At 32.0% G+C, this 25,959-nt stretch overlaps 3 protein-coding genes across 9 annotated transcripts in view; all 3 read left to right on the forward strand.

Annotated features, from left to right (window-relative positions):
* Positions 1–1,767: 1,767 nt before the first annotated feature.
* On the forward strand, positions 1,768–5,754 carry LOC115241312 (probable serine/threonine-protein kinase kinX). The gene is made up of 2 exons (XM_029817010.1): positions 1,768–5,439; positions 5,527–5,754. The coding sequence occupies exons 1-2, from the start codon at positions 1,768–1,770 to the stop codon at positions 5,752–5,754; spliced, it is 3,900 nt and encodes a 1,299-aa protein (XP_029672870.1).
* A 4,326-nt stretch (positions 5,755–10,080) lies between these two features.
* On the forward strand, positions 10,081–13,250 carry LOC115241323. The gene is made up of 3 exons (XM_029817024.1): positions 10,081–10,228; positions 11,006–11,102; positions 11,327–13,250. Exons 1-3 carry the CDS (start codon positions 10,214–10,216, stop codon positions 11,569–11,571), a joined length of 357 nt encoding a protein of 118 aa, XP_029672884.1. The 5' UTR covers positions 10,081–10,213; the 3' UTR covers positions 11,572–13,250.
* Positions 13,251–19,268: 6,018 nt separating this feature from the next.
* LOC115241322 (GATA zinc finger domain-containing protein 14-like) overlaps positions 19,269–25,959 on the forward strand; it is a 9,312-nt gene continuing 2,621 nt past the window's right edge. Inside the window, exons 1-4 of one of the 7 annotated variants that reach the window (XR_003884882.1) lie at positions 19,269–19,496; positions 19,656–20,158; positions 20,853–21,092; positions 21,175–21,735. The gene's annotated coding sequence lies outside the window, so the exon portion shown is untranslated. Of the gene's footprint in view, positions 19,497–19,655; positions 20,159–20,852; positions 21,736–25,959 lie in introns of those variants that run through there. The other 6 variants (XM_029817021.1, XM_029817022.1, XR_003884881.1 and 3 more) reach the window with 6 other exon arrangements.

Raw genomic sequence — 25,959 nt, forward strand, 5'->3', positions numbered from 1 at the left:
CGGACGCCGGTTGCACTGGCGAGCATCGACGGTCACGGTCCGTATCTTTTAGTGACAAAGAGAGATGACGTCGACTATGTCAACAACGTGGTGTCCACAGTCGCGACGTACACCAGCGTGCAACCCCTTCTGTTTCAATCCTTGCCGTCGTTGAATCCTGAAGACACGGAACGTTCATCTCCGGCGAATCTTCTCGACAGTACAACGTCCAGCAGCACTCCGGCTGTCATGACGCTCAATATCACCCAAGAAGCTTACTCTCGAATAGCTGATTATCATGAAAATCCTTTCCTCGGATCTGTTCTCGACGACAATAAGATTGTCGTTGCCAAAAACAAAATCAAATATAAGATCGCGATGAGACCAAAATCGGAGAAAAAACCCGTTAAACCCGACGCTCATCCAACGCCCCAACAAGTTCCATCATCGTCTATCTCTAAGAAAGAAGACGAGAACAAGAAGATCCGTGACGAGCTGAACGCGAAATACAACAAGATGCTGAATTATATTAAAAGCAAGCAAAATACTCAATCTCTTCCGGAAAAAAAGATCATTTCTCCAGAAGATCTTACCCTGATGAGACCGCCAACACTTCAGGCCACTTATTCGATTTTTCCGAGCGAACGTCCTCCGGTTATAAATCATTATTCGAGCGTGTTCGTCGAAAGTGAAACGCCTCGGAAGACTAACTGGGGAAGCTTATTGCAAGATCAATTTTATTCTCAACCGATTGATTTACCGTTGCGTTCTAACATTCAGCCTTTCGCATACGTTCAACCTGTGCGTCTGATCTATCGCAATAATCCGCTTCCAGCCACGAAGCTGCTGCCACCGCCGTTGACGAGCATTTATGCCAATTATCATAACGATTGGCAGAGTGACAATTATCCTTCTTATGCCGGTGGTAAACCGCAGCAAAAGCGCGATAATGCGTTCAAGTATTTCCCGCTAGTCTCCAAAGCGAACTGGAGAACACGATCCAGGAGAAAGAGATCCGAGTTTCGCAACGGCACGGCCGTCAATGTGAAAGCGGCGGCAAACAATGGTGTGACCAATGACAATAAATCGGAGCAACGAGATAAAGATACATTCAATAGGATAATTGACAAAGCGAAAGGAAAATCGGCGAATCGTAGAGTAATCGATGCGCCGATAATTGATGTTCCAGATACGACGAGACTAGCATCCCTCGCGATACCGAGACACGGCAAGAACGGAACATTTACGACTTTAATAGACAAAAAGACCACTATCGCTAATGGTGAAAACGAGAACGTTAAAGATGCGAAAATAATCCATAATTTAAAGTCAGATGAAAAAGATCCAATATCGACTCAATCAACAAAAAAAGATGGATATGAAAATGATACGAATATCGAGAGATTGACAAAAAAGAGAAATAAAGAGAGAAATTTTCTGCGGATTAAAACGCGATTAAGAAGAAACACAAGAAATCATGAAGAACTGTTGAATGAATCTCCCAAAATTAATAGCAAGGTTATCGATAAAGAAATTGCCACGCGTTTTAATGATAACAATGAAACTTCGTCAAAGATCGAAGAGCAAGAAAAAATCGAAACTGAAGTTCCCAGCTTCGATTACATCGAAGAGCTCGCTGAAGATAGCCTAGTGGAACCTTCCACAACAACGGAAGCCGTCATAGATTCGAAGAAATATCCATTTTATAAGAACAGAGACGTACCGAGCACGTCCGCCTTGAAATACGTCGTAGATCCTAGTACGATACCGCGGAAGACCTCGCGTGGAATGGAGTTCTATAATTCTCGGAACGCTTACAGGAAGTGCGACGAGGTGGAGTCTAACGTGGATGAAGTGCTGCCTGAGAAAGAGGAGCCAGATCCCGAGCGAGGTCCGCGGGAGAATCTACCGCGTCTTCGTGGTCTGGGAGACAAGCTGGATTGCTTCAAGGCCAAGTACTTCGACGAGAATCCTTTCGACAATCCACTGTTCGCTGAAAAGCTGATCGAGACGCCGACTCCGCCGTCGGAATTGGACCCGGTAAAGTTTGCCTCGAGAATCATGGTGCTACCTAAAGACAACGACGAATACATCGTGCATCATGTCTCGAAGAAGCCGGAACGCAGTAGTCGTCAGTGGCGAAACCGAAATCGACCGTATGAAATGCACGATTCGATACACATCAATTACAAGCACGATCCACAGACCGGAAGAGGCAGGAACGCGTATCTGCACACCGTGCGAGACTCGAGGCCGCCTAATCCGGTGCATAAAGCGAAGAATCGAAAATTGAGGCCAAAAGTGTCTAGTACCACTACGCAGTCGCCGAAAATGCATCAGACTACGTCTTATCAAAACCAGGTATACGAGGATGTGATGGGCAACATCAGAAACATGGCGAGCGCTTATCAGGTCTATGAGATAACCACCTTGCCATCGCAGATCTTGGCGACTGCTGGTAGTGAGAAAATATTAAAGATTGCGAACGTTACGCCAAATTCTTCTTCGGAGGAAAACAATACATCGTTGGCGGATGTTATTGATGTTGATGACGTTACGGATGTCACGAGCAACACGAAATCGTCGGAGATCAAAGGACTAGTGCCACCTCCGAAGTATTCAGCTCCGAGAAAAACGATTTATAGAAAATACAGACCGGTTAAGAGAAGAGTGTCTTTGCTGAGATCTTCGAATCTTCCTCGTATCATCGCTCATCATCATACCATCAAGATAAATAAGCGCAGCACGACGGACGATGTCGCAAACAATTCCTCTGAAAGTATGATTAATGAAGATGAAAAGACTACAACTATAAAATCTGCAAAAATCAATATCGGAAATGATACAATCGTAAAATCAATAGAAAAAGCGATGCATAAAACAAACTCGCCTGAAACGCTGGACTTGGATATCGAAGAGAGCAGACAAATTAACATGCAAGGTCGAAATTTATCGACGATTCCGAAAATCGACGATAAGAAGAGACGAAGAAACTCCACGTATAGTAACGAGACGAGCGAACCTTCTCACAAAATCATTTACACAATCAGGGATCGAATCAGATACTCGAAGCCTAAATTGAATACGAGAAAATTCGGTAAGTTTAGCACGAGTTCGAAAACGGTAGACGAAGACAGCAGGCGAAAAGAGCCCCGGTATAATTATCTTAAAAGAAAGAAGAAACTAAACAATGATTGGCGGAACAATTCCACGATAATGAATTCGACCGAAAGCATATTTGGAATAGATAATATAACGTCATCGACAGAAGGTGGGGAAAGTAGCACAACTGAAATGTATCGTGCAGAAGAATCTGTTCTGCGTCAAATAATCTACAGAAACGATGAACATCCAGAACAAGAAGAGAGCGTCGATGTTGAATCTGCGGAAAATACCGAGGAAGAAACAGAAAATGCGCCAAACATGTATCAAGTTCGCGAGGACATCGATGAGGAGCACGATTTCACAACCACGAAGAGATCGACGACTTCAAACTCGAAGAAAGTCCTGGATCTACAAAAATATTTGGCATCTGATCCACCAGGATACGCAGAAACATTCTCCGAGGAAACGACGACATTACCGAGCAAATATCGCGCAGACGTAAATCATGAGTTAGAAGACGACGAAAAAAAGCAGGACGAAGAGACTGATGATTTCTCCGAGAAAACTGAAGAACAAGTCGAAACGCCGATGAAGACGGACTCGTCTGTGCGAGACGACGATTCAGAGGAACTTTCTTCAAAAGAAGAGGAAGCTTCTGAAAAGGATCAGACGTTTTTCACGTATACGAAACGACCATCGTCGGCTGAAAAAGAAAAGGATAACGAAGATTTCGAAAAAAAAACGTTTTATCGTCCATTTCCATTTTCAAGATATAAATCAAAGTTCAAAAAGGAAAGCGAGGAGGATGATTCCGAAGAGGAGAGCGAGGAAAAGAATGAAGATTACGTGTTTCCTTGGCATGCCGATAATGAAAATAAGAAAGACAAACGCAAGTGGTTACAGAACTACGAAAGATACGAATATCCTTGGGAGAAGAGAGAGAGACAGGCAAGGGAACAACGAAGGAAACAGAAACGAGCCAATAGGCTCAGAAAGCTGATTTTCGACGACGAGGACGAAGAAGAGTCTACGAGATACGAAAGACCCATTTATGCTTGGGAGAGATACGATGTTCCCTCCAAGACTCGTGTGAACACGCGTAGACGCGATATCTCACACAAATATATCGACGATAGCGAAGAATCTGCCACCGAGAGATTGCCATTAACGAAGTTCAGTAGCAAATATAGTTCCAGTGACAGAGTAAAACCGTCAAATGCGGGAGAGATCAGTCGATCCATCAAAAAATTTTTGGAGGAAGATGTAGATGACGGCTTCAAAGAGAAAACTTTGAAAAAAACCGAAGATCGCTCTCCTTTATTCGCACGGAAATCATTACCACCCAGAGGAACGCTCGTACCGGAAGACATCACACAACCGCCAAGAAAAAAAAATAGACGAAGAAAAATCTCTCAAGTAGAGACGAACGCATCGAATAACTCGCCCTATGATTCGAAAAAATTAAAAAGCCCAGGAATCATTAATAAAGAAGAAGAAGAAAATCCAGTGGTGGAATATCAGAAGCTGAACAAAAGTAACGTAGACGATTCAGAATCGCGTATAAAGACAGTGAGTCAGTTGTCTAACAGCACGAAAGAACCTTTTTTCACGATTGAACCACGTAAAAAACATCGACAAAGAATCTGGAAGAACAATTCTACGATTTCCTTTAATAATGCATCTGCCGAGCCTATTTTTGAACCTATCAAAAAAAGACGCAGGAAACCTCAAGCGTTAGTTTCGCCTTCGCCGAGCGTCGACCTTGACACGAGTAAGTCAGTTTTCACGTCCGTTCAAAGGAAATATTCCAAGGCAGACGAGTCTACAAAGACAAATACGTCGGATTCTTCCAAAAAGAATACTACGGTTAAAACGATACAAACTGACAATCCCGAAACTGAAACTTCAACTCCGAAAACGCGGACGGTCGAACATCGATCGAAAGTCTCGAAGGAAAAAATTGTCACGAAGACTACTTATCCGAACGAAGTAGAAAACTTTTATCCCGCGAACATGACATTTGCTCGAAAAGAGCCGGAGGTAAAATTAAAAATCAAATCGAGACGCAAAAAGAATATTAATAAGCAAAAAGATAATAATAGAAATTCAACTGATAAGGAAAAGTTGATAGAACAAAAGGCTAATAAAAAAGATTACGGTATTAAACTCGTTAATACAGATGAGATCAAAAGATCGGCGATAACAGAAAAATCTCCCGTCAAAAATAAAGATCCTGTTAAAAGTTTTGAGATAAAGAAGGATGAAGTTAAAAAGATAAATGATTATAATATTTACGATGGAATTAGTAATGACAAGAACGATAGTGACGACGGTGACTTTTGGATGTCGACAGAGGTAAGTTTGTCACCACATCACAAGACAGTTCAGATTCATATACTTATCATAACATGACTCATTCGTATCTAAATTTTATGATTTTAGGCTTATACAGTAAGCAACCTACTGCAAAATGTTCCACCTAATCGAATAAAAAATGATCAAGCCGACGAAAGTGAATCGAGTAGGATAAATGAAGAATGGAAAGAGCAACACAGCAGCGAGACGGAAAAAGGAGAAAAAGACACGGAAGACAGACAGAGACCATTATTACAGGCTAAGTTTATAAAAGATCCGGAGCACAGGCTATATTATTATATAGAACGTAAATAACTACAGCTAAGGAATTTACCATTCAATTACAAAAAGACATTTTCAATTTTTTCTATTATAAAACAATAAATAAAAACGAAGTTAATCTTAAAAATAGTTTTAGATAATTATACAAAATTTATTTAGCTTTAAAACTTATAATCAATTTTAGCTTTTTTTTATTTCATTCAATAATATACAAGTAAGCCCAACCATATTTTTTAAAAAATTAGAAATTGTTTAAAATTTATCTCAACGTTTTGATTATTTATTAAGAAAACGAACATTGTTATAAATTTTTGGAATTTTTATAAACGAAACAAAAAAATGCCGAATACTCGTATTTTATTTTAATATATCTATGTTTATTATATATGTTTTATTTTTTACAATATATATATGTTTAATTTTTATAATAGTCACATATATTCAGAATATGTTACATTTACTGCAGAATATTTTAATAACGATGATTGTGGTATGAATTTTGTATTTCAGAACTAATTAATCGCTATTCTCTAGAGAAAGTGCATTTTAGACATGGATGATTAAATCCGGTCCAGACGAAGGTGTTGTAATAGTTTCTTTTTGAATCGGTATATAATTACGATGTATATAATACAGAATACTTTACTTAGTTATAAACGAACGTTACAGAAGGATTGCATAATAAAACGTAGTATTAGTTCTTTCGTTACCCAGACGAAGAAATCGTGTGAAACATTGGAGAAATTATATTTTCTGTCATTTGGATAACAAAGAAAAATTTTCTGCTCGCTCATGGATTCATAATGCACCGACAATTGCCATTTTTTTTTAAGCTTGATTGGGGATACAATTCATCCGCTTTCGAAATAAAACCTTGGATTTATCTCGGCGAAAAAATCTTTCCCACGAAATTAATTGTTCGATGACATAAGCGTGAATATTGCAATATTGTTACAATACTTTGTTTTGTTAAGCTGTGATTAATTATAATACGTAATATTCTATGCATAAGACAGAAGAGAAAGCAAATTATTTAACGGGATTTTTTTCTCTTGATGGCAATAATTGTTCTATAAAACGATTTATATATAAAATATGTAATTTAATTCAAAAAGACGCAATAATTTACTAATAGTTTTAGATAATTATACAAAATTTATTTAGCTTTAAAACTTATAATCAATTTTAGCTTTTTTTTATTTCATTCAATAATATACAAGTAAGCCCAACCATATTTTTTAAAAAATTAGAAATTGTTTAAAATTTATCTCAACGTTTTGATTATTTATTAAGAAAACGAACATTGTTATAAATTTTTGGAATTTTTATAAACGAAACAAAAAAATGCCGAATACTCGTATTTTATTTTAATATATCTATGTTTATTATATGTTTTATTTTTTACAATATATATATGTTTAATTTTTATAATAGTCACATATATTCAGAATATGTTACATTTACTGCAGAATATTTTAATAACGATGATTGTGGTATGAATTTTGTATTTCAGAACTAATTAATCGCTATTCTCTAGAGAAAGTGCATTTTAGACATGGATGATTAAATCCGGTCCAGACGAAGGTGTTGTAATAGTTTCTTTTCGAATCGGTATATAATTACGATGTATATAATACAGAATACTTTACTTAGTTATAAACGAACGTTACAGAAGGATTGCATAATAAAACGTAGTATTAGTTCTTTCGTTACCCAGACGAAGAAATCGTGTGAAACATTGGAGAAATTATATTTTCTGTCATTTGGATAACAAAGAAAAATTTTCTGCTCGCTCATGGATTCATAATGCACCGACAATTGCCATTTTTTTTTAAGCTTGATTGGCGATACAATTCATCCGCTTTCGAAATAAAACCTTGGATTTATCTCGGCGATAAAATCTTTCCCACGAAATTAATTGTTCGATGACATAAGCGTGAATATTGCAATATTGTTACAATACTTTGTTTTGTTAAGCTGTGATTAATTATAATACGTAATATTCTATGCATAAGACAGAAGAGAAAGCAAATTATTTAACGGGATTTTTTTCTCTTGATGGCAATAATTGTTCTATAAAACGATTTATATATAAAATATGTAATTTAATTCAAAAAGACGCAATAATTTACTTTGTATATTCAAATATTATAATTTATCTAAATGAAAAAAATCTTTTATAATATTTTTATCTTACTAATATATTTTATTAAAAACTAATTTAACAAACAAGCGCTTTCTCTCATCACAAACACTTTTTTAATCGAATTGTGTCAGTTATTTTTAATTATAATGATTATTTAATAATTATATATAATCACGGTTTTTATTAAATTAATCTCTTTTAACGCTCTCTCTTCTGTAACTGCAATATTTCAGCAGATATTATCATAACAATCATTGTGATTTGCGAGATTATTGACCTTGTTACATAATCGCGGCTCGTTTTTGAAGAGTGGATAGCCTTGATCTAATTTTTGTTAAACGAGTGCGATAATCTTTCTGTGCTGTTTAATAAACGACTTGCTAATAATTACTCTATTCATTTGCATCGATCGATTAACGAGAGAAATGCAGAGCAATTATCCGTAATGGAACGAAGTTTTAGTGCATACACTTTACCTCATTATATGACCATGCATATACAAGATGTGCCGACCAAAGTAATGGACATTATCCTTCATTCTTGCTTTTTTGCAATATTGCATCTTTCTTTACGAAAAATTAAAAATTAAGATATTTTGATCGTATATTGTCATATATTGAATTAACATAATTTTTTTCTAGCTTTTGTTTTCAATTTATAAAAGAATACATCGCTCTTAATATATCTAAAAAATTATTATTAAAGAAATAATAAGCAAAATATTGTTTAGAACAGTAGGAACTGTTTTGTTCACATAAATTTCTGTTATTAATATTTTATAATGCATGCAGCCAGCGTTTTCTCTCTTAAGACATCCTAGATGTACTCTGAAAGCCACATCAACCATGTAAAATTACTCGAGGCGCGTAATTGATCCATTTTTACCTTGATCACGTGTACAAGTGATTAGAATAACCAAGCGTACAAAGAGAAAGAAAACTTTGTCTCGCGTTGCAATAATGGAATACCATACCGGAAAGGAAAGGTGCGCGCGAACCGATCGCGCGTCTCATTGGTGACCACAGCTAGAAAAGAGGTATCAGCCGCTCGAAAAGGCATTACGAATATATATCCATCATGAGTAATCTGTCGTTGTCAAATAAATTATACACATGTGCGCGAATGTAGTTCAAGATTTCTAGCTTGTGCTTCTTTTCTTTTCGCTTCTTTCTTTCATGGCCGAGTTGCAACAATTATACAGACAATGGTAGACACAATATTAATCTAATATGTGATCAATAAGAAACTTGTAAAGGAGAATCTCCTGATTATTTCAACTTGTATGCAAATGCAAATCTAAGGACGAGTAAAAAAATAACGTTCCTTGACATAAATGACTCCTCACGCAATCTGCATAAAGAAACGCAGAATTAAATGACACTACTCAATTATTTTATGTAATACACGTTTCTCAAGATGCTCCTCTTACAGATTATCGGTAATGATAATTATTAAATTAATTCAAATTACTTTGTTACGAGAGTGATGCAATCTTCCGTCTGTAAAATACGACCTTTCCAAGAATTTTTTCTTGTTGAGCATAAAGAGATGTATTTATTTTATAAAAATACATTGTACGTCGCAATGATCATATTACATTAGACAATCGCGAAATGACAACAAGCGTCTTCGCGTAAAAAAAAATAAAATTAACTTGATGCACACATGACTAATTAGACGCGATTAATTTCTACGCTGGTGTTATTTAAACAATAGATGATACGCATATATTTATTATATGTAAAAGCTTTCTTGATATAATTGCCATGAAATATATCTTTTTTAAATTCTGTTTTGTCTCTATAATTTTCAAAATGACAATAATTCGTCTTATTCATCTTAATTTTGTTTACTTCTCTTCCCGTCATTATATCAGTCCTCCGCTAATTAAATTGATAACAATTCTCACGAACAAAATGCGAGCGTTATTGGTAGTAATTTGCGTTTTTATTCATTAGCTCAGTCGCATCTTAATCTAAAAAGACATTGTTGTCATTTGGCGAGGACTCGCGTCGCATTAGCCTCGTTCAAACTAAACGGAGCACAAAAAGAAAACGGTGCCTCGTCAAGGAAATCGGTTCTTGGAGCGCAGGATAAGAGTAACCGCGCCGATGTGAGAGGTAGTTCCCAAGGTTAAGGTGTCCCAAGATGATATAATATTCTCGCACGCGCACTCTAATAAAATCCTAGACGGACGAATAAAACGCGCGCGACTGAAAGGGAATACTGAGTCTGTGCTTAGTCAACGTTAATACGCATGCTACTCCAGACCACGCAACATAATTCGATCTTTGTTTTTGTATACTTTGTGTTCAGTACGTGTCGTGTCTTGCTGAAAACGGCGATATGCTTTCTGCCAAGGTACGTGAAAAACGTTTCGTAAACGAAAACAAAATTTAGTAATTTCGGGAGAGTGATTCTAGAAGAGCGAAAGGGTTCTGATAATTATATGTGATGATAATATCTCAAATTTAGTAATGTTCTTGATAACAAATTAAACGTATCAGTATTATTTTATTCGATGTGTTGAAATATTATTTTTTATATAAAATCTAGCATTAAACAATTATTATATATTTATCCGCGGATTTATCGCGCTACACTAAAACGTGCGAGAAACTAGCATGTAAAGCACGACACGCTTTCTATATATTACATCTTTTTTTCTTTGATTGCTTAAATTGCTAATGTAACTGGATTCGAGGTCAAACGCCTACGCGATACCAATCTCGCTTATTAATCGCTTATTAAAATATTCGATAACGATGACATAATCGTGATATACCTATGTTTAATTTATGAGAAATCAGGTGAACAGAGTTTTTACTGCAAAAGTTGTATTATTGCATAATAAAAGAGTGAAATACGGTGAATTATCATTAAATAATTTACTGTGTAAGAAAGTAAGCAAATGTTTTATTAAATATTTTATTTAATAAAAAACATATTTAATTTTATCTACTTTAGATTGATTTTATGTGAATTGTGCCGAAAAAATTAGTAATGTTAACTTAAAGATTGTTATATTATTTATTATATTATTTATTGTATACATGTATATAAAAATACAAGACCATTATAATCAAGGCGCCGTTAAACACGCATTAAAGTCACCAAATTGTTATTTCTCATACATAGATTACCCTACTATTTGGATTCGCAGCGTTATTAAAATCATCGATAGCAACACCGGATAGCGCAGGGATGGTAGAAATGGTGAATGGATTGGCGTACGGTAAGTCAGGCTACTACTTTCCGATTTTATAATAAATCCAAGAGAAGTACGTAGAGATAAAAATATTCAATCAATATTAAATTTACTTTAGTATAATTTTATATTTGTAATTACTTATGCAAATGAAAGAATTACGTTGTGCAATATTTTTTATTCGCTATCATTATAACTGCGATAATAATAAGTCATTTAATGTAATAAGTATCGGTTACATCATTCAACAGGTGGGATTCCTTACGGAAGTGTAAGTGGCATGCTCGCGAAATATCCGGGGTACGGACAGATTAACGCTCAGTTTCAAGCCAGACAATTGGACATTTTGAGTAACACCCAGCGGCCGATAATTATCACGCCGAATCTCCGAGCTACACGGCTGGTGGGAATTTCACCTCGCCCCGTACAAATTTACAATCTTCCCGGAGTTATCGCTCCTGGAATTGTCGGCACAATTAGTCAAATTGGCTATTAGTTCACCGGACTGTATCGGAACGATCTTGCCATACCATGAGACATATAGATAAATTAGATGATCGAGCTTTCGTCTTCTCGCCACGATATAGAATATAGAATACGATACAGAATTTTATATTCTATAGAATTGCACGATATTTACTCGTTTTATCGTGGAAATTTAACTTTTAAATGTGGAAAATCGAATTGATTTGAATTCGCTGATGGAGAATTTAGTCTAAATAATGCAAAATGCTAAACTTACACTTTAAATGTTTCGTGAAAAAAGTTCCTCGAAACGATGAAAATCGCGCAAAAAGCATTTATAACGAACAAAATTTATGAAAATATAAGTCGAAATCTTTCTACTTTCGATTACAATTTTTTACCTAGCATCTCTTCTTTGATACTTTAAGCAGTCAAATCACTCTCTTTCCAAACTATTTAATCTATAGCTTTGCCGAAAGTTCTTCTTTTAAACCTATAAATAAGAAATTATTTGTTTACTGCTTATCTGAGGTATCTATAAAGTAGAGAAGCTCAATTCTTATATAAATTAAACCTATCAAAATCTAAAATCCATAAATATAAGAAAATTGAAATTGAAAATAGAAGTAAAATTTTGATTTGGGAATTTACAAAAAATTCAAGAACTTTACCCTCAGAAAAGGAATGGAGGCGGCGCGCGCGCGCGATACTCAAACGAATATGGCTATAGCTCGATTGCGGCAAATATAGGCAAAACTAGGTCGTCTGGAATGTGCAACAAGATGCGAAAGAATGAACGTATTCACGTCGATTAAAAATTTTTAATATAATATCTAGATCTTATTTAGACGCTATGGAAAACTGCAATTAACTCCGATAAATCGCATCAATTTCTTTTCTACTGTTTAAAGTATACAGTTTTTATATTCGTTATAATTGATTTTTTTGCTGGATAAAATCTTTCTATTCGTCTAACTTTAATTAATTTATTGATCACCAATATATGTACACTATTTATTTTATTATATTAATTGGAACACCGCGGTAATCAAAGACCATAGGATGATAAAAAAAATACATACTATGAACATCGATGTAACTAGAAATAGTAAGCTAAATGAATTTTCCCAGAGGGAAAAATTGGCACAAATGGTCATGGCAATTTCCCGTATAAAACGCATAAAAAGAGCAAAACTGCGACTCGCTCGCGTTATACAGAAGTCACCGTTTACATTGAATTCCATCCGGCGCATTTGTGAAAATTCGACCACATATATACAGCCTTTTCCTATTTCCGTTTACCACTTCTCCTAAGTAAAGCGTTGCCATATGTTTTATTAAAAGTGAAGATAACTTCTGTGATTATATATTCATTAACCGTGACATTAGCCATGATCTTTTTTACTCAAATTAAGAAAGGAACTGTTTAAAGTAATTATGATCCATAATGACGCGCTTATAGCGTATCTTAGAATAAGATAATATAAATGAAAAAAATAGAATCATAAAACATAATTACATAATATAACAATGCAAAAAATGAGAGTACTGATTTGTTATGATAATTCGAATATTGCGTAATGCGTCGATGACAAAAATACGATATATGTTATTTACTATTGGCGAAGAGACAAATAAAATTGTTCAAGGCTATGCAATAATTTGTAAAAATGTAAAAAAATACATGTAGAATATTAGTTTTGATAGATATAAAATATCATAAGTAATGCGTAAAACTTTAAAAAGAAAAAGTAGTTTATTTTTTATAAATATATATGTTAAAACGCTGTCTTGTATAATATTGAATCTACACGATATTTTAAATGCGATAAAATATACACGAAATATTTTTTAGAGCTCACATCATATTTTAACGTGACTTTGCTTTAACTAGTGCAAAAGCAAGTTATCACAGAAGAAATGGATTCTAAAAAATTAGAATTAAAAAAATACATTATAAAAATAAGTTATTATAATGATATAATTATTTAAAAAAATATATAATCACACACATTACAAAACCATTACCTTGTAATAAAATGTAATTCGTATCACTCACCACCCGATGCGCAATTGACTGTATCGAAGCTTCGTAGATCTATAACAAACAAATATAATATATAATTAATAATCGAAATTATAGCGATGCTCGCAATAATTGTGTAATTGTTGTAAAATTATTATTGTACCCTTTAATTTCATATTCCAAATGTACGATAATAAACAAAAAAATTATTTAAATAATTTTATAAATTTTGATTTAAAACAATAAATTAATAAATAATAAATGCTCACCTCTGGGTTGCTCCGCCGATGGCTGTCCCAGATCTCCTCCTCCTCTTAGATTGTCTAGATTGTTAGTTCTCTCTAGATTAATCTGCAACATATAAATGAGATCCAATTTATATCAGTGTGCCTAAAATAATAAATATTTCCAAGAATTGTGATTATTGTACGCATTGAAAGATTTTATTTTTGATATGCGCGCACAACATATAACAAATATATAATTATATAATTTTATAATTTTTCCTTTATTTTATGCATCTCATAATTTTCTGATTTAATACAAGTAAAAAACAAATAATAAATGCTTATCTCTGGGTTGCTCCGCTGGCGCCCGATGCCTCTCCCAGGCCTCCTCCTCCTCTCAGGTTGTCTAGATTGTTCCAACTTATAGCAGTGTGCCTAAAATAATTGAAATCCAACTTATAGCAGTGTGCCTAAAATAATTAATATTTCTAAGAATTGTGAGAGATTATTGTACGTATTAAGAAATTTTATGTTTGATACGCGCGCACAACATACAACAAATATATAATTTTATAATTTTTCTTTTATTTGATACAACTCATAATTCTCTGATTTAAAACAACTAATGAAAAAATAATGAATTCTCACCTCAGGATTGCTCAGTCGGCGCTCGATGCCTTTCCCAGATCTCCTCCTCCTCTCAGGTAAGTCAGGATTGTCCATTGTCAGAGTCCGTTGATTTACACGCGTGATACTTTGCACGATACTCCCGCATTTTGACACGCGACAGTATGCGAGACGCACCCGCATTTAAACGTACGGTTTACACGATATTCTACCGTGTCTTAGATTTTTGAATTGCCGGAATCAATCTGTTCAATAGTTTATCATACTAGTTTATCGAGTTCTTTATATTATGCGAGAAACGGATGACGATGTCTTCTCCCACGACGAGGGAACGACGTCTTCATTAGTAGTGACGTTTCATTAGTAATTAATTTTCTAGTATTAATAATATTTTTCTTTCCCCCCTATTTAAAAACCTCTTTAATAAATATTAATTAAAATGAATATTAATAAAAAAAAATTACAGTTAATTGAAAAAAAATTTTTTTATGTTTCTTGTTACGTGAGTATTTCCTATATTTGCTCTATCAATTCTCGTGTGTCATTAATTCGCAACTTACGATTAATGTGACTTGTCGCGCTATTTTCTCCGAAATATGTGACAGTGTATCGGACAATCTCAGAAATAAAAAATAAATTATAGTTTGACGCGTATAATTCGCACTATAAAAAGTCTAACATATTACCGTAAATTCTTCTGCAAATTTAAAATGGCTATGTCCTTTTGTTTTTCTTTCAGTCGTGATAAAATATCCGCAAAATATATTTTGGCACATACGCGTTATTTTACAATATATTGTTCTAACTAATGTAGAGCCAAGTTATCAATCCATGAATGGGATTACAAAAAATTAGAATTAAATGTATCTATATAAAATTAAATTATTAATGATTATATCTTCATTCAAATAATTTACGATCACACACGCAATTAATGATCACTAGCGTGTTTATAAAATAAAATAGTTTAAATCTATATATTGTAAAAGTATTATAAAATGTTTCCTGTTTATTTTAAAGTGAAATATTAATCTAATCTGTTGTAATCCATTCATCCATTCTGAGGTAACAGAACTAACTACAATCTACAGTCTATCTAAAATATAAATCTACAATCTACTCACTACAAAACCGTTACCTCGTAATAAAATGTAATTCACTCACCACCTGGGTTGCTCCGCTGGCGCCCGATGCCTCTCCCAGACCTCCTCCTCCTCTAAGGTTGTCTAGATTGTTAGCTCTCCATACATTAATCTGCAACACATAAATGAAATCCGCCTTATAGCAGTGTGCTTAAAATAATTAATATTCCTAAGAATTGTGATTATTGTACGCATTAAGAGTTTTATTTTTGATACGTGCGCACAACAAATACATAATTATATAATTTTATCAGTTCTTTTTTATTTCATACAATTCATAAGTTTGTGATTTAATACAACTAATAAACAAATTATAAATGCTCACCTCTGGGTTGCTCTGCCGGAGCCCGATGCCTCTCCTAGACCTCCTCCTCCTCTCAGAAAAGTCAGAATTGTCCATTGTCAAAGTCCGTTGATTTACACGCGCGATACATTGAACGACACTCCCGCACTAAAACACGCGACATTTTACGGCAATTTCGAGTTTCGCGAAATATCCCATTTCGCGCAAGAATCATACGACGAGCCGACAACTCGGGAATTCAACGTTACATTCGAGCAAGGGTTAAGCCCAAATCGTCGCTAATCCGCAACTTATTTACAATTAATACGGCTCGTCGTGCTATTTTCTCCGAAATACGTGATAGTGTATCGGTCAATCTCAGAAATAAAAAATAAATTATAATTTGACGCGTATAATTCGAACTATAGAAAGTCTAACATATTACCGTAAATTCTTCTGCAAATTTTAATTCTACTTCTTTTTGTTTTCCTTTCAGTCGCGATAATATAACCGCAAAATATCTTTTGGCACATACACATTATTTTACAATATATCGCTCTAATCAACGTAGAGCCAAGTTATGAATCCACTTGAATTGGATTACAAAAAATTAGAATGAAATGTATATATATATAAAATTAAATTATTAATGTTTATATAATTATTTAACGAATTTATAATCACATACGCAATTAATGATCAATAGTATGTTTATAAAATAAATTAGTTTAAATCTTACAAAATGTTTTCTGTTTATATTAAAGTGAAATATTAATCTAATTTGTTGTAATCCATTTATCCATTTTGAGGTAACAGAACTAACTACAATCTACAGTCTATCTAAAATCTAAATCTAGAATCAACTCACTACAAAACCGTTACCTCGTAATAAAATGTAATTCACTCACCACCCGATGCGCAGCGGCGGAGTTGACTGCATCGAAGCTACGTTGATCTATAACATACAAGTAGAATATAAATTGTAGTAGCGTCTAAAATAAGTAATATTTCAAAATATTATTGTTATACGCATTGAGTTTTATTTTTCATGCATACAATAATAAATAAAAACATAATCATATAATTTTTTAAATTTTGTTTTAACACTTTTAACAAATTTTGATTTAATACAACCAATAAATTTTGATTGAATACACAATTACAATTTAATATATAAATATTACATTCTCACCCCAAAGCTGCTCCGCCGTCGCCGAATGCTTTTCCCAGACCTCCTCCTCCTCTTAGGTTGTCAGAGGCGTTGACAGAATTCTATGTTGATCTGTAACATGTTAATAAAATCCAATTTGTAGCAGCACTTAAAATATTTTTAGAAAATAAATATTAAATTTGATATTTGAGACGTACAATATTCAGCAGATATATAATTATATAATTTTCTATAATTTTATTTTATGTAACTAATAAATAGATAGTAAATACTCACTTCAATGTTGCTTTTTAATTTAAATTTTTATTATTATCATATTATTTTTATATTTTAATATGATTTTAAGATAAATAATATGACTTCTAATATGAAGTAATTTACAAAAACAATTAATAAATAAAAATTTATTATTGCATTTATTATTATTTGCAAATTTAATAAATAAATTTGAATGCAAGTTTTCATACATTAATATATAAATCAGAATATCAGAAGAATATTATAAATTGTAATTTGTAGATTGTAAATTAATATTATAATTTGATTTTTGTTTCTAGTGTATTTGTTATCTTTTAAATATATTTTATACATATATCTGTTAATTTTCATAAATCCATTACCTTGTAATTAAAATAGAAAACAGTTTAAATTCTTATCGGTGCGATGTGCAGCTACTGAGTTATACAGCGTAATATATAGTGTTAATCTGTAAAATATACAAATTTATCTATTTAATCTAATTTAAAACAAGTGTCCAAACTACATCTCAAAATTTAATTACAGCGTGCATTAAAATTTTCCTTTTATTAAATTGTTTCAAATAATAATATACACATAAAAAATAATAAATTATTCACCTTATGGTTATTCCGTCGCTTGATGCCGCCCCGGGCCTTCTTCTTGTCCTCTCTTATTTCACTATTATCGCTCTTTCGTGATACTTTCTAGAAAAAAAAAAACAATTAATTACAATTACGGGCATATTAATCACACCCGAATATAATTAATTAGCTGTACTTTTGCACAGCATTTTAATGGCAGGTGACGCACACTTGATTGTGGCAGGAAAACCGCGCGATGTTCACAGTCGTTCGCGATGTTTTTAGAAATTAACTCCTTGCATTCGCGCGAGCAACAGAGATTTTAGTAAATCGTCGATAATCACACAACGCCATATTAATACACTACACGATCAAAAATGATTAAAATATGATCTTAATACATGAAAATTATTATAAGTATATGAGAGTATATCATAAGAGACAATGATTTCCATAAATTGTTATCATTATTCCTACCTACTCAAATAAATGTAGCGCGCAAAATATTTTCTTCGACAAAAAGCCGTTGTCGCGATATGTTTAATCGCTTAATCAAATTAAATAATTGCGCAAGTTGATACCCACTAACCAACGCATATTTATAGACCATGTTCGACGAGGTATTTTTCGCGTCTCGAAAATTAATGCGACGCTGCGCCGCGCCGTTGACTTAATAAAATACTCTACGATTAATTCCTAAGCAAGCTTTCGATAAGGATAATACTAGACATAATGTAAATTCTATTATAAATACATGTAGAAGAATAGACTCGTCTCTAAACAAATACTGGGAAGACGGATAGAATAAAAGTATATCCATAATGGCCGATTATCTTAACCGAAAAGACGCTTGACTTTTTATTCTTATAATTCCCGTCTAATATGCCATACAATTATTAAATATTCTCACAGTCTATTCAAGAAAACAATTCTATTGCATATAATCGTATCTATTTGGTTCGATTACCTCTTTGTCGGCTTACCTGTGCGGATATTACCGAAGCTCGCAATTTCTACGTCTGTACCAAGCGCCGTTTCTGCGGGAAAAGAGGAAGAAGCCGAACGTAACGTCTTGAAATTAGCGCCGGTATTCCTTGTCCTGATTGGTCAATTTTTAAAGTAGTAATTCGCGGATATTCCGAGCTGTCTCATTAGTGGATATATCGACACGTATTCTCGCGGAATCGAAATTTTTAAAATCAGCCAATCAAGTCGAAGAAGTCGCACGAAATCTACCGAAAATCACCTAGCAGTTCTCGAACATTTGGCGCGGGAATTAAAATCGTTTAAAGTCTTTATGCAAATGGATATGATACGAGGTATCCACAATTAATATTTTTTCTTCAATGTGGTGTGAAAATGAACGTTTATTACGATCATACGAATCATTCAAATTTTTAACGAAATTTTCAACTATCTCCAGTTGTCTTTGTATGTCTCCAGTATGTATCACGATATGAAGAACGGTAACATCTCCCTTGTCACGGTTGTCGCAAATATTTCTAACAAGAAACAGCTCGAAAGTCATGATTCGCAAGGACCGTGCTCACAGAACGGTATACGAGAATCTGGGTGTTTTGTTAACAACAGTAAAGTTGAAGGATGTTTGATAAATAGACCGAGCTAGTTTCTAACCTGTTTATTTCAATGTTCATACATGTATGTAAATGAAAGCGAATCTTTCTATCCATGCTTCACTTTCATTTTAATAATCAGATCTAACAAAAGAATGCATTCTTATCGCATTTTTTATCTTATTTTTTATTTCTTATTCAAACATATTTGAATATTGGTGACATTGTTTTGTATTATTTGTAGTTGCAGAGTGTGGAATGTCTCATTATGATAATAACATATGATAACATAAATTATTATTCAATTTAATTTTATCACATGAATACTTCTCGACTACAGTTCCATATTCAACACTTTCTCTTCCAGAAAAAAAATAGAGAGGAAACGCAGATACAGTAAAAGATTGGATGCTTACAATTACTTATTAGTAATCTTATTATTAAAAACAATTGAGTTATTCACTGCACGATATATACAACAAGCAGTTTGACAAGCTATTTTGACTTTTATAGATTTATAGCTAAAGATTTAAAGAAAAATATAAAATTATTGATACATGATAATTTATTAATTATAATACTTAATAATTGTAGTATTTGACAAATTATTATAATATTTGAAAATAGATTTATATACGATACTTTATGTTGTCATTTAGAAATGTTTACGCGATTCAAGAAGAATTTTAGCAAGGATCAAATATAAATACCATTGATACATCTGTGTAAACTATACAATAATATAGAGTAAGTATAATAGTACAACAGATTTTATTTTAAAGAAATTCTATATGTTCTATATTTATATAAACAAGATTTATAAACAGAAACATATTTTAAAACTATATTGTTTATTGATGAAGATATGATTCATAATATATGCAATCAGATTTCACAAATTTTAAATTTGTTCATTACATCTTAAAAGATGAAGATTATTAAAAGAAAATTTTAATAAATTTGGCATTAAAGTAAAACTAATGCTAAATAAAAAATTAATTATGTGAGTTATTATACGATATTAATCTCTGTGTCCGTTATGAAAACTGTAAAAATAGTCGTTCATTGAAAGTTCATTGAATACAAAATCTTTCAAGAAGAAAAAATTATTTTTGAGGTAATATAAAAATATATGTTGAATAAAAAGAATATAAATATGTATCTCAAATATTATAAATTTGAAGTACTTTTCATTTGTTCATAAAATTGAGAATTTATTGCAAGAGATTTATATATAATTATTCTTTTCCATTTATTATCTTATTAAGTAATTATGATTATTTCTAGGATTGGCACAGAAAATGAATTTACCAAATTTAAATTATCTATATATAATTGGCAAATTATCATAAATTCTCTTATTCCATAATACTTTCCTATTTTTCAGAATATTTTCATATATTTACAAGGTTGACAAATATACGTTTGATTTTGATTGCAGTCCAGCCCATATATGATGGGAGTGTAATCTGCATGATCAAAGTTCAAGCAATTTGCATCATTATTGTGACATTGACCAGCTGAGCACCATGGAACAAAGCTTGCATCTATTTCGGAAACTAGCTCGCCAGTACTTTCCCAAGTCCATTTCCAGAGCAGCGTATCGTTGAACATCGACAATTTACATTGGCCATCAATCCAGATATGCTGCAGTTCTGCAATTATCAAACATATGAAATAAGTAATTAAACATAATCTGAAATTTGTAATTTATAACTAAATATACTTTTATTTTATAACTTTTTTATTTTCTAATGTTATAGATAATTTTTATGATATATTATTCTGTGAAAAATCAAGATACCACTTCTTTAATGCATGCATAACATTCTATCTAACTTTTTGAATGGTTATTCTTTAAATATCAAAAATATTCTAAAAATTCAATTATCGAGTTTTACATTTTATGTATTCAAGAATTTATAAAAGACAAATGTTAAAATAATATATAATCGAGTCAATAAATTTATTCTTATCATGTATGTTACATTAATTCTACAGTTATCTTTATAGTTATAATTCTCTTACGTCTTTGACAAGAAACATCGCGTTTACAATCACACTTTGCCTCCAAATAAACCGATATTTCACACATGTGTCTATATAGCAAAAGACAACCATACAATTCTCTATTGTGACCCCACAATAAATCATTGTTCGAAATATTGCTGCCAGACGACTGCCGCCTATCTGTACATTAAAAAAGAAACAATTAATTCATTTAGCAACGTATTTAACACATTAGTAATAGATTTAAATTGCTATTGTTTGATATATATATGATATGTATAAATTCTACATTTATATTATCACTTTGGATAAATATAATCTATATCATAATAATAATGAAATAATAAAAATTATTTTTCAATATGATAACGCATGCAAATAATATTAGATATGGCAAACTATTCCAGATGAAAAATTATCTACCTCTTTGGCAGATAAAAGATCTTCATTGATTACATCGCAATAGAATAAAAATTGATTCGTTTTGATGTAATCTGTCTATGCTCAGGCACTGTTGTAAATCCTCATTAGAAGAATTCGGATACCATAAACTTATATATCGATATGATGCGCTTTTAGAATCACATTATTCCCGTTTGAGATCCAGAACCAGGCATCGAGAGAATCTTCCCGTCCTCCAATCTATAAATTATCATAAATCGCTGATTAAGTATTATTGGTCTTAAGTTGATTAAGATCTTAATCTCCAAAAGCATAATTTCCCAAAAATAAATTTTAATCAATAATAAGCTAAATTTTTAGGTTTCAAAAATTGCGCAATGATCTGTCTCGGCACTATGAAATAAAACGAGAAAAAAAGGATCGTTAACCTTTCGCTGTAACTATCAGCACAAATAGCCTTCGACTGTCGCTGGCCGATTCTAACAGTGATTGCTAATGTTTTTAAACAAAGTACCATATTGCATACTATGTCTGATATAACATGGAGATTATTACCACTTATTGTTAAATCTAAAAAATATTAGAAAGAATACGCGGAAAGGGACTATAAAAATAAATAAAAGTACAGAATAGTAACAAAAAAAGTAAGTTTCAAAAATTATGATTTGCTTATTTGAAGAAAATTAATACTATTAAACTACTATTAAACTAAAAATATTTGAAGTGTTTTTGAAGTGAGCAAAGTCTACAATAGTTTTAAATACACATAAATCAAGATATAAATTATATAAAGATAATTTGTTACGATTATTATACATTAATTATTATACTTTTTGCAAACATAACTGCACGCCACATCTAATTATAAATAAAATTGATATGAAACCCATCAATTTTACCTAAGTTTTTAAAATTTTCATCTGAGCAAAGTTCTTATCACAAAAAATCGATGCAGCATGTTGTATTTTTTTTATATGTAGAACATTTATATCTTTGTATTTTTAATAAATAATTGCATTTCAGTTTTATTTTTTTTTATTTGAAATGCAACACAGAACAATATTTATATTTGTTTTATGCACAATTTCTATTGTACGTTTACACAAATGTACAGATAAATAATGTCCTTATTTAAAAGCTTTAGAAAACGCATTTGTAATAATGTATAAACAGCATACTAATACTAACGTGATATAAAATAACCATCTGAATTATATTTTACACAAGTAAAAATGTATATAATTTAACAGCAAGAGATGCTATCTGTCTTATCAGCTGATTTGTTTTATATATTCGATATGTACGGGTTGACTGAAGTTGCAACATGAAGGCTTATCATATTATACTTCTATTTTTACAAATATATAGGATATTGTTACAACGACTTTTCAAATATATTATATAGCACTCAATATTACAATGGCCTAGCAAGGATTCTATAATAATTAATAAAAAATTTAATGTCAGATCGATTTATTCTTAAAATAAATTTTCTAAGATCACATTAGAAGGTATTTCATATATAATCATTTTAATAATTTTTATCCTAAATTATAAAATTTAATAATTTTTTAAGTTTTTCAGTTGGAGATGAAACTCATTGCAATATATATTTTATGTATATATTCATAATTTTGTATTTATATGCTACCATTTTCATTGCTATATTATTTATAAAATACTATAAGATAATATAATAAGATTTATACGTACTAAAATACGAAAATATACGTTCGTCTTCGAAATGTTATATTATTATTAACTTTATTAGTCATGAATTTTAAAAATAAGTAACCGGTAAATTATTATGCTATAAATGTCAAAACTGCGAACACATTATTTACTTACAAAATTAATAAAATTAGAGCTTTTTCAATTTAGATTATCGAGAAATAAAGAAGAAAATTTTGTGATTTATCCTAATGTTTGCATCGAGGGTAAAGACACCCTGATGATTGAGGATAAAGACATTTAAGGAGAGAAAGTATAAATGACATCGGACACGACGTCTGTCTTTTAGTAGTCACGAGCCGCACGCACGATGCATCACGCGTCGCACGTGAGTATCCTCGTATGTAAAAATCGTTCGTTGTACAGGGAACAAATAACAATCATTTCGTATTAACGATCCGCGGTAACGCGATAAATTATAAATAGCAGAGATTTTTCGGATAGATATGTGTGAAGTGTCACAAATTACAGAATATTTATTTTACGATTTATATTATCTTTTTATTACATTATCCGAATACGCGAGTCTTTGCCTCGGTACGTATTGCGAGAATTCCCAGATGCAGATACACGTCGGTCTTTCGATTAAATTTTTTGCATGTAATTATAAATTGAGGAAATTAATCTCAGCGTGATTTAATAAACGATCGGTTTCCACTTCAATTCATAGTATGGCGAGTATATTATTATCTTATTACGAGTACATTATTATTTTATTCTCTTGATATTACTCTAATCGTCTCTAATATTGTAGTGTATAGTTTAACATTTTTAATCATTGCAAAATATTGAAGTTACAAATCAAACTTTACCGTTCACACATTATATTGTCAAAAATAATTTATTTGCGTGTAAGCAATGCGAAAATAATTTATTTGCATGTAAGTATGTAGATTTATTTGGGTCATAGATAAAAAGAGTATGCTAGTATGCAGATTACTTGTTTAAAATGCGAAAAAAACTGCAGTTTCATCATTCACATTAAGCCCAGTAGATCGTGCATGTTTTGTAATCTGATTTCTCGTTTTGATTAAGTTCAAGAAACTGATAAAAAGATACACTAAACCTAAAAATGCATTACATATAAAAAATTCATAATGTATCAAAGATATTGCAATGTATACATAAGAAAAATATAAAAGATAGAAACATTAGTTTAATATCAGATCAGAGGAACGGTGATTTACGATTGCTTAAAGAAATGGAAATATGCGTGTGCAGATTCGTGGAAATCGATTTGGTGAATAAATATGTACGCATAAATAAGGATTTAATTCTCTTTTAGGATGTGCTAGATAGACAAATTATTTTTGCATTACAAACTCATCAATTATATTTTGTAAAATTTTTAACTTTCTATTTTATATGCGCGTGATTATTTTATTGCAAGAATATTATTGTTAAGTTTTTTTTTTATATTTATAAGTTCTTACATCTTTTTTAAATAGACTATATTTTTAGATTTTTTATTAATCTGTTGAAATTTTCATTTTTTCAGATTAAATTCTACGGAAATATAAAGAAAGAGTAGTGTAAGAAAGAATATAACTTGTACATTAGAAAGTATAAATGGGTACTTTAGTAAATTTGATATTTTTATATTAATGTTATAGTATGTCGGAAGTCGCGTCATTCACTTTTATGCGGATACCCACATTAAAAAGCGTCTTCAAATTGCTCCTTGATAACTATGTATTTTATAAAGTATAGGATAATACAGGCAGTGAACATTCATACATAATATAAATGCATAACGATATGGCTTCTCTTATAGAATCTTACATAAATCAGAAAGAAATCTCCAATTATAAGTTTCGTTGTTGAGTTTCTCTATTTTTCTTTAGAGGAATTTTATAGAAATTAAAAAGACGCAATTAAGATTCATGAATTACTTTCTCGGTATTTCAACTAAAGAGAAGCTTCTTTTCATTATGTCACAAAGTTACTCTTGCAGCGATAAACTAACTTCACCGGAAGTCCCGTATGTCAATGAACAGCGTTTCCGCAATATGCATATCTCGCGAAAATACGATCGATGTAACTGGCACATATACCGGTTCGATTCTATTATTATAAGAATCGAGTTCCGCATGATGTGTCGCGATAATAAGCGTGTCCAGAACTGATATTTTGCATTTGTTGTGTATGTGCGGCGTTTTTTTTTCGCTGAGATTTTACACAACCGCTGCACTCGTTGCTGGAACAATGCGTTGATCGTCGAATTTATACGCATACGTCCCTTATGCAATAACGAATAGAACATAATGTTGTAGGGAATCGCACCGGTCACGCTACTTGTGTCACTATACGTTATGTAGCTCGTAGCTTCTTTTGCATAAAGTCTCTGACATCGGGCGCTTCTGTGTATAGTTAAAAATTATTTTTTTTTTTTTGATATTTTATAT

This window comes from Formica exsecta, unplaced genomic scaffold (assembly GCF_003651465.1).
Source record: "Formica exsecta isolate Colony F162 unplaced genomic scaffold, ASM365146v1 scaffold475, whole genome shotgun sequence".
Classification (NCBI taxonomy): domain Eukaryota; kingdom Metazoa; phylum Arthropoda; class Insecta; order Hymenoptera; family Formicidae; genus Formica; species Formica exsecta.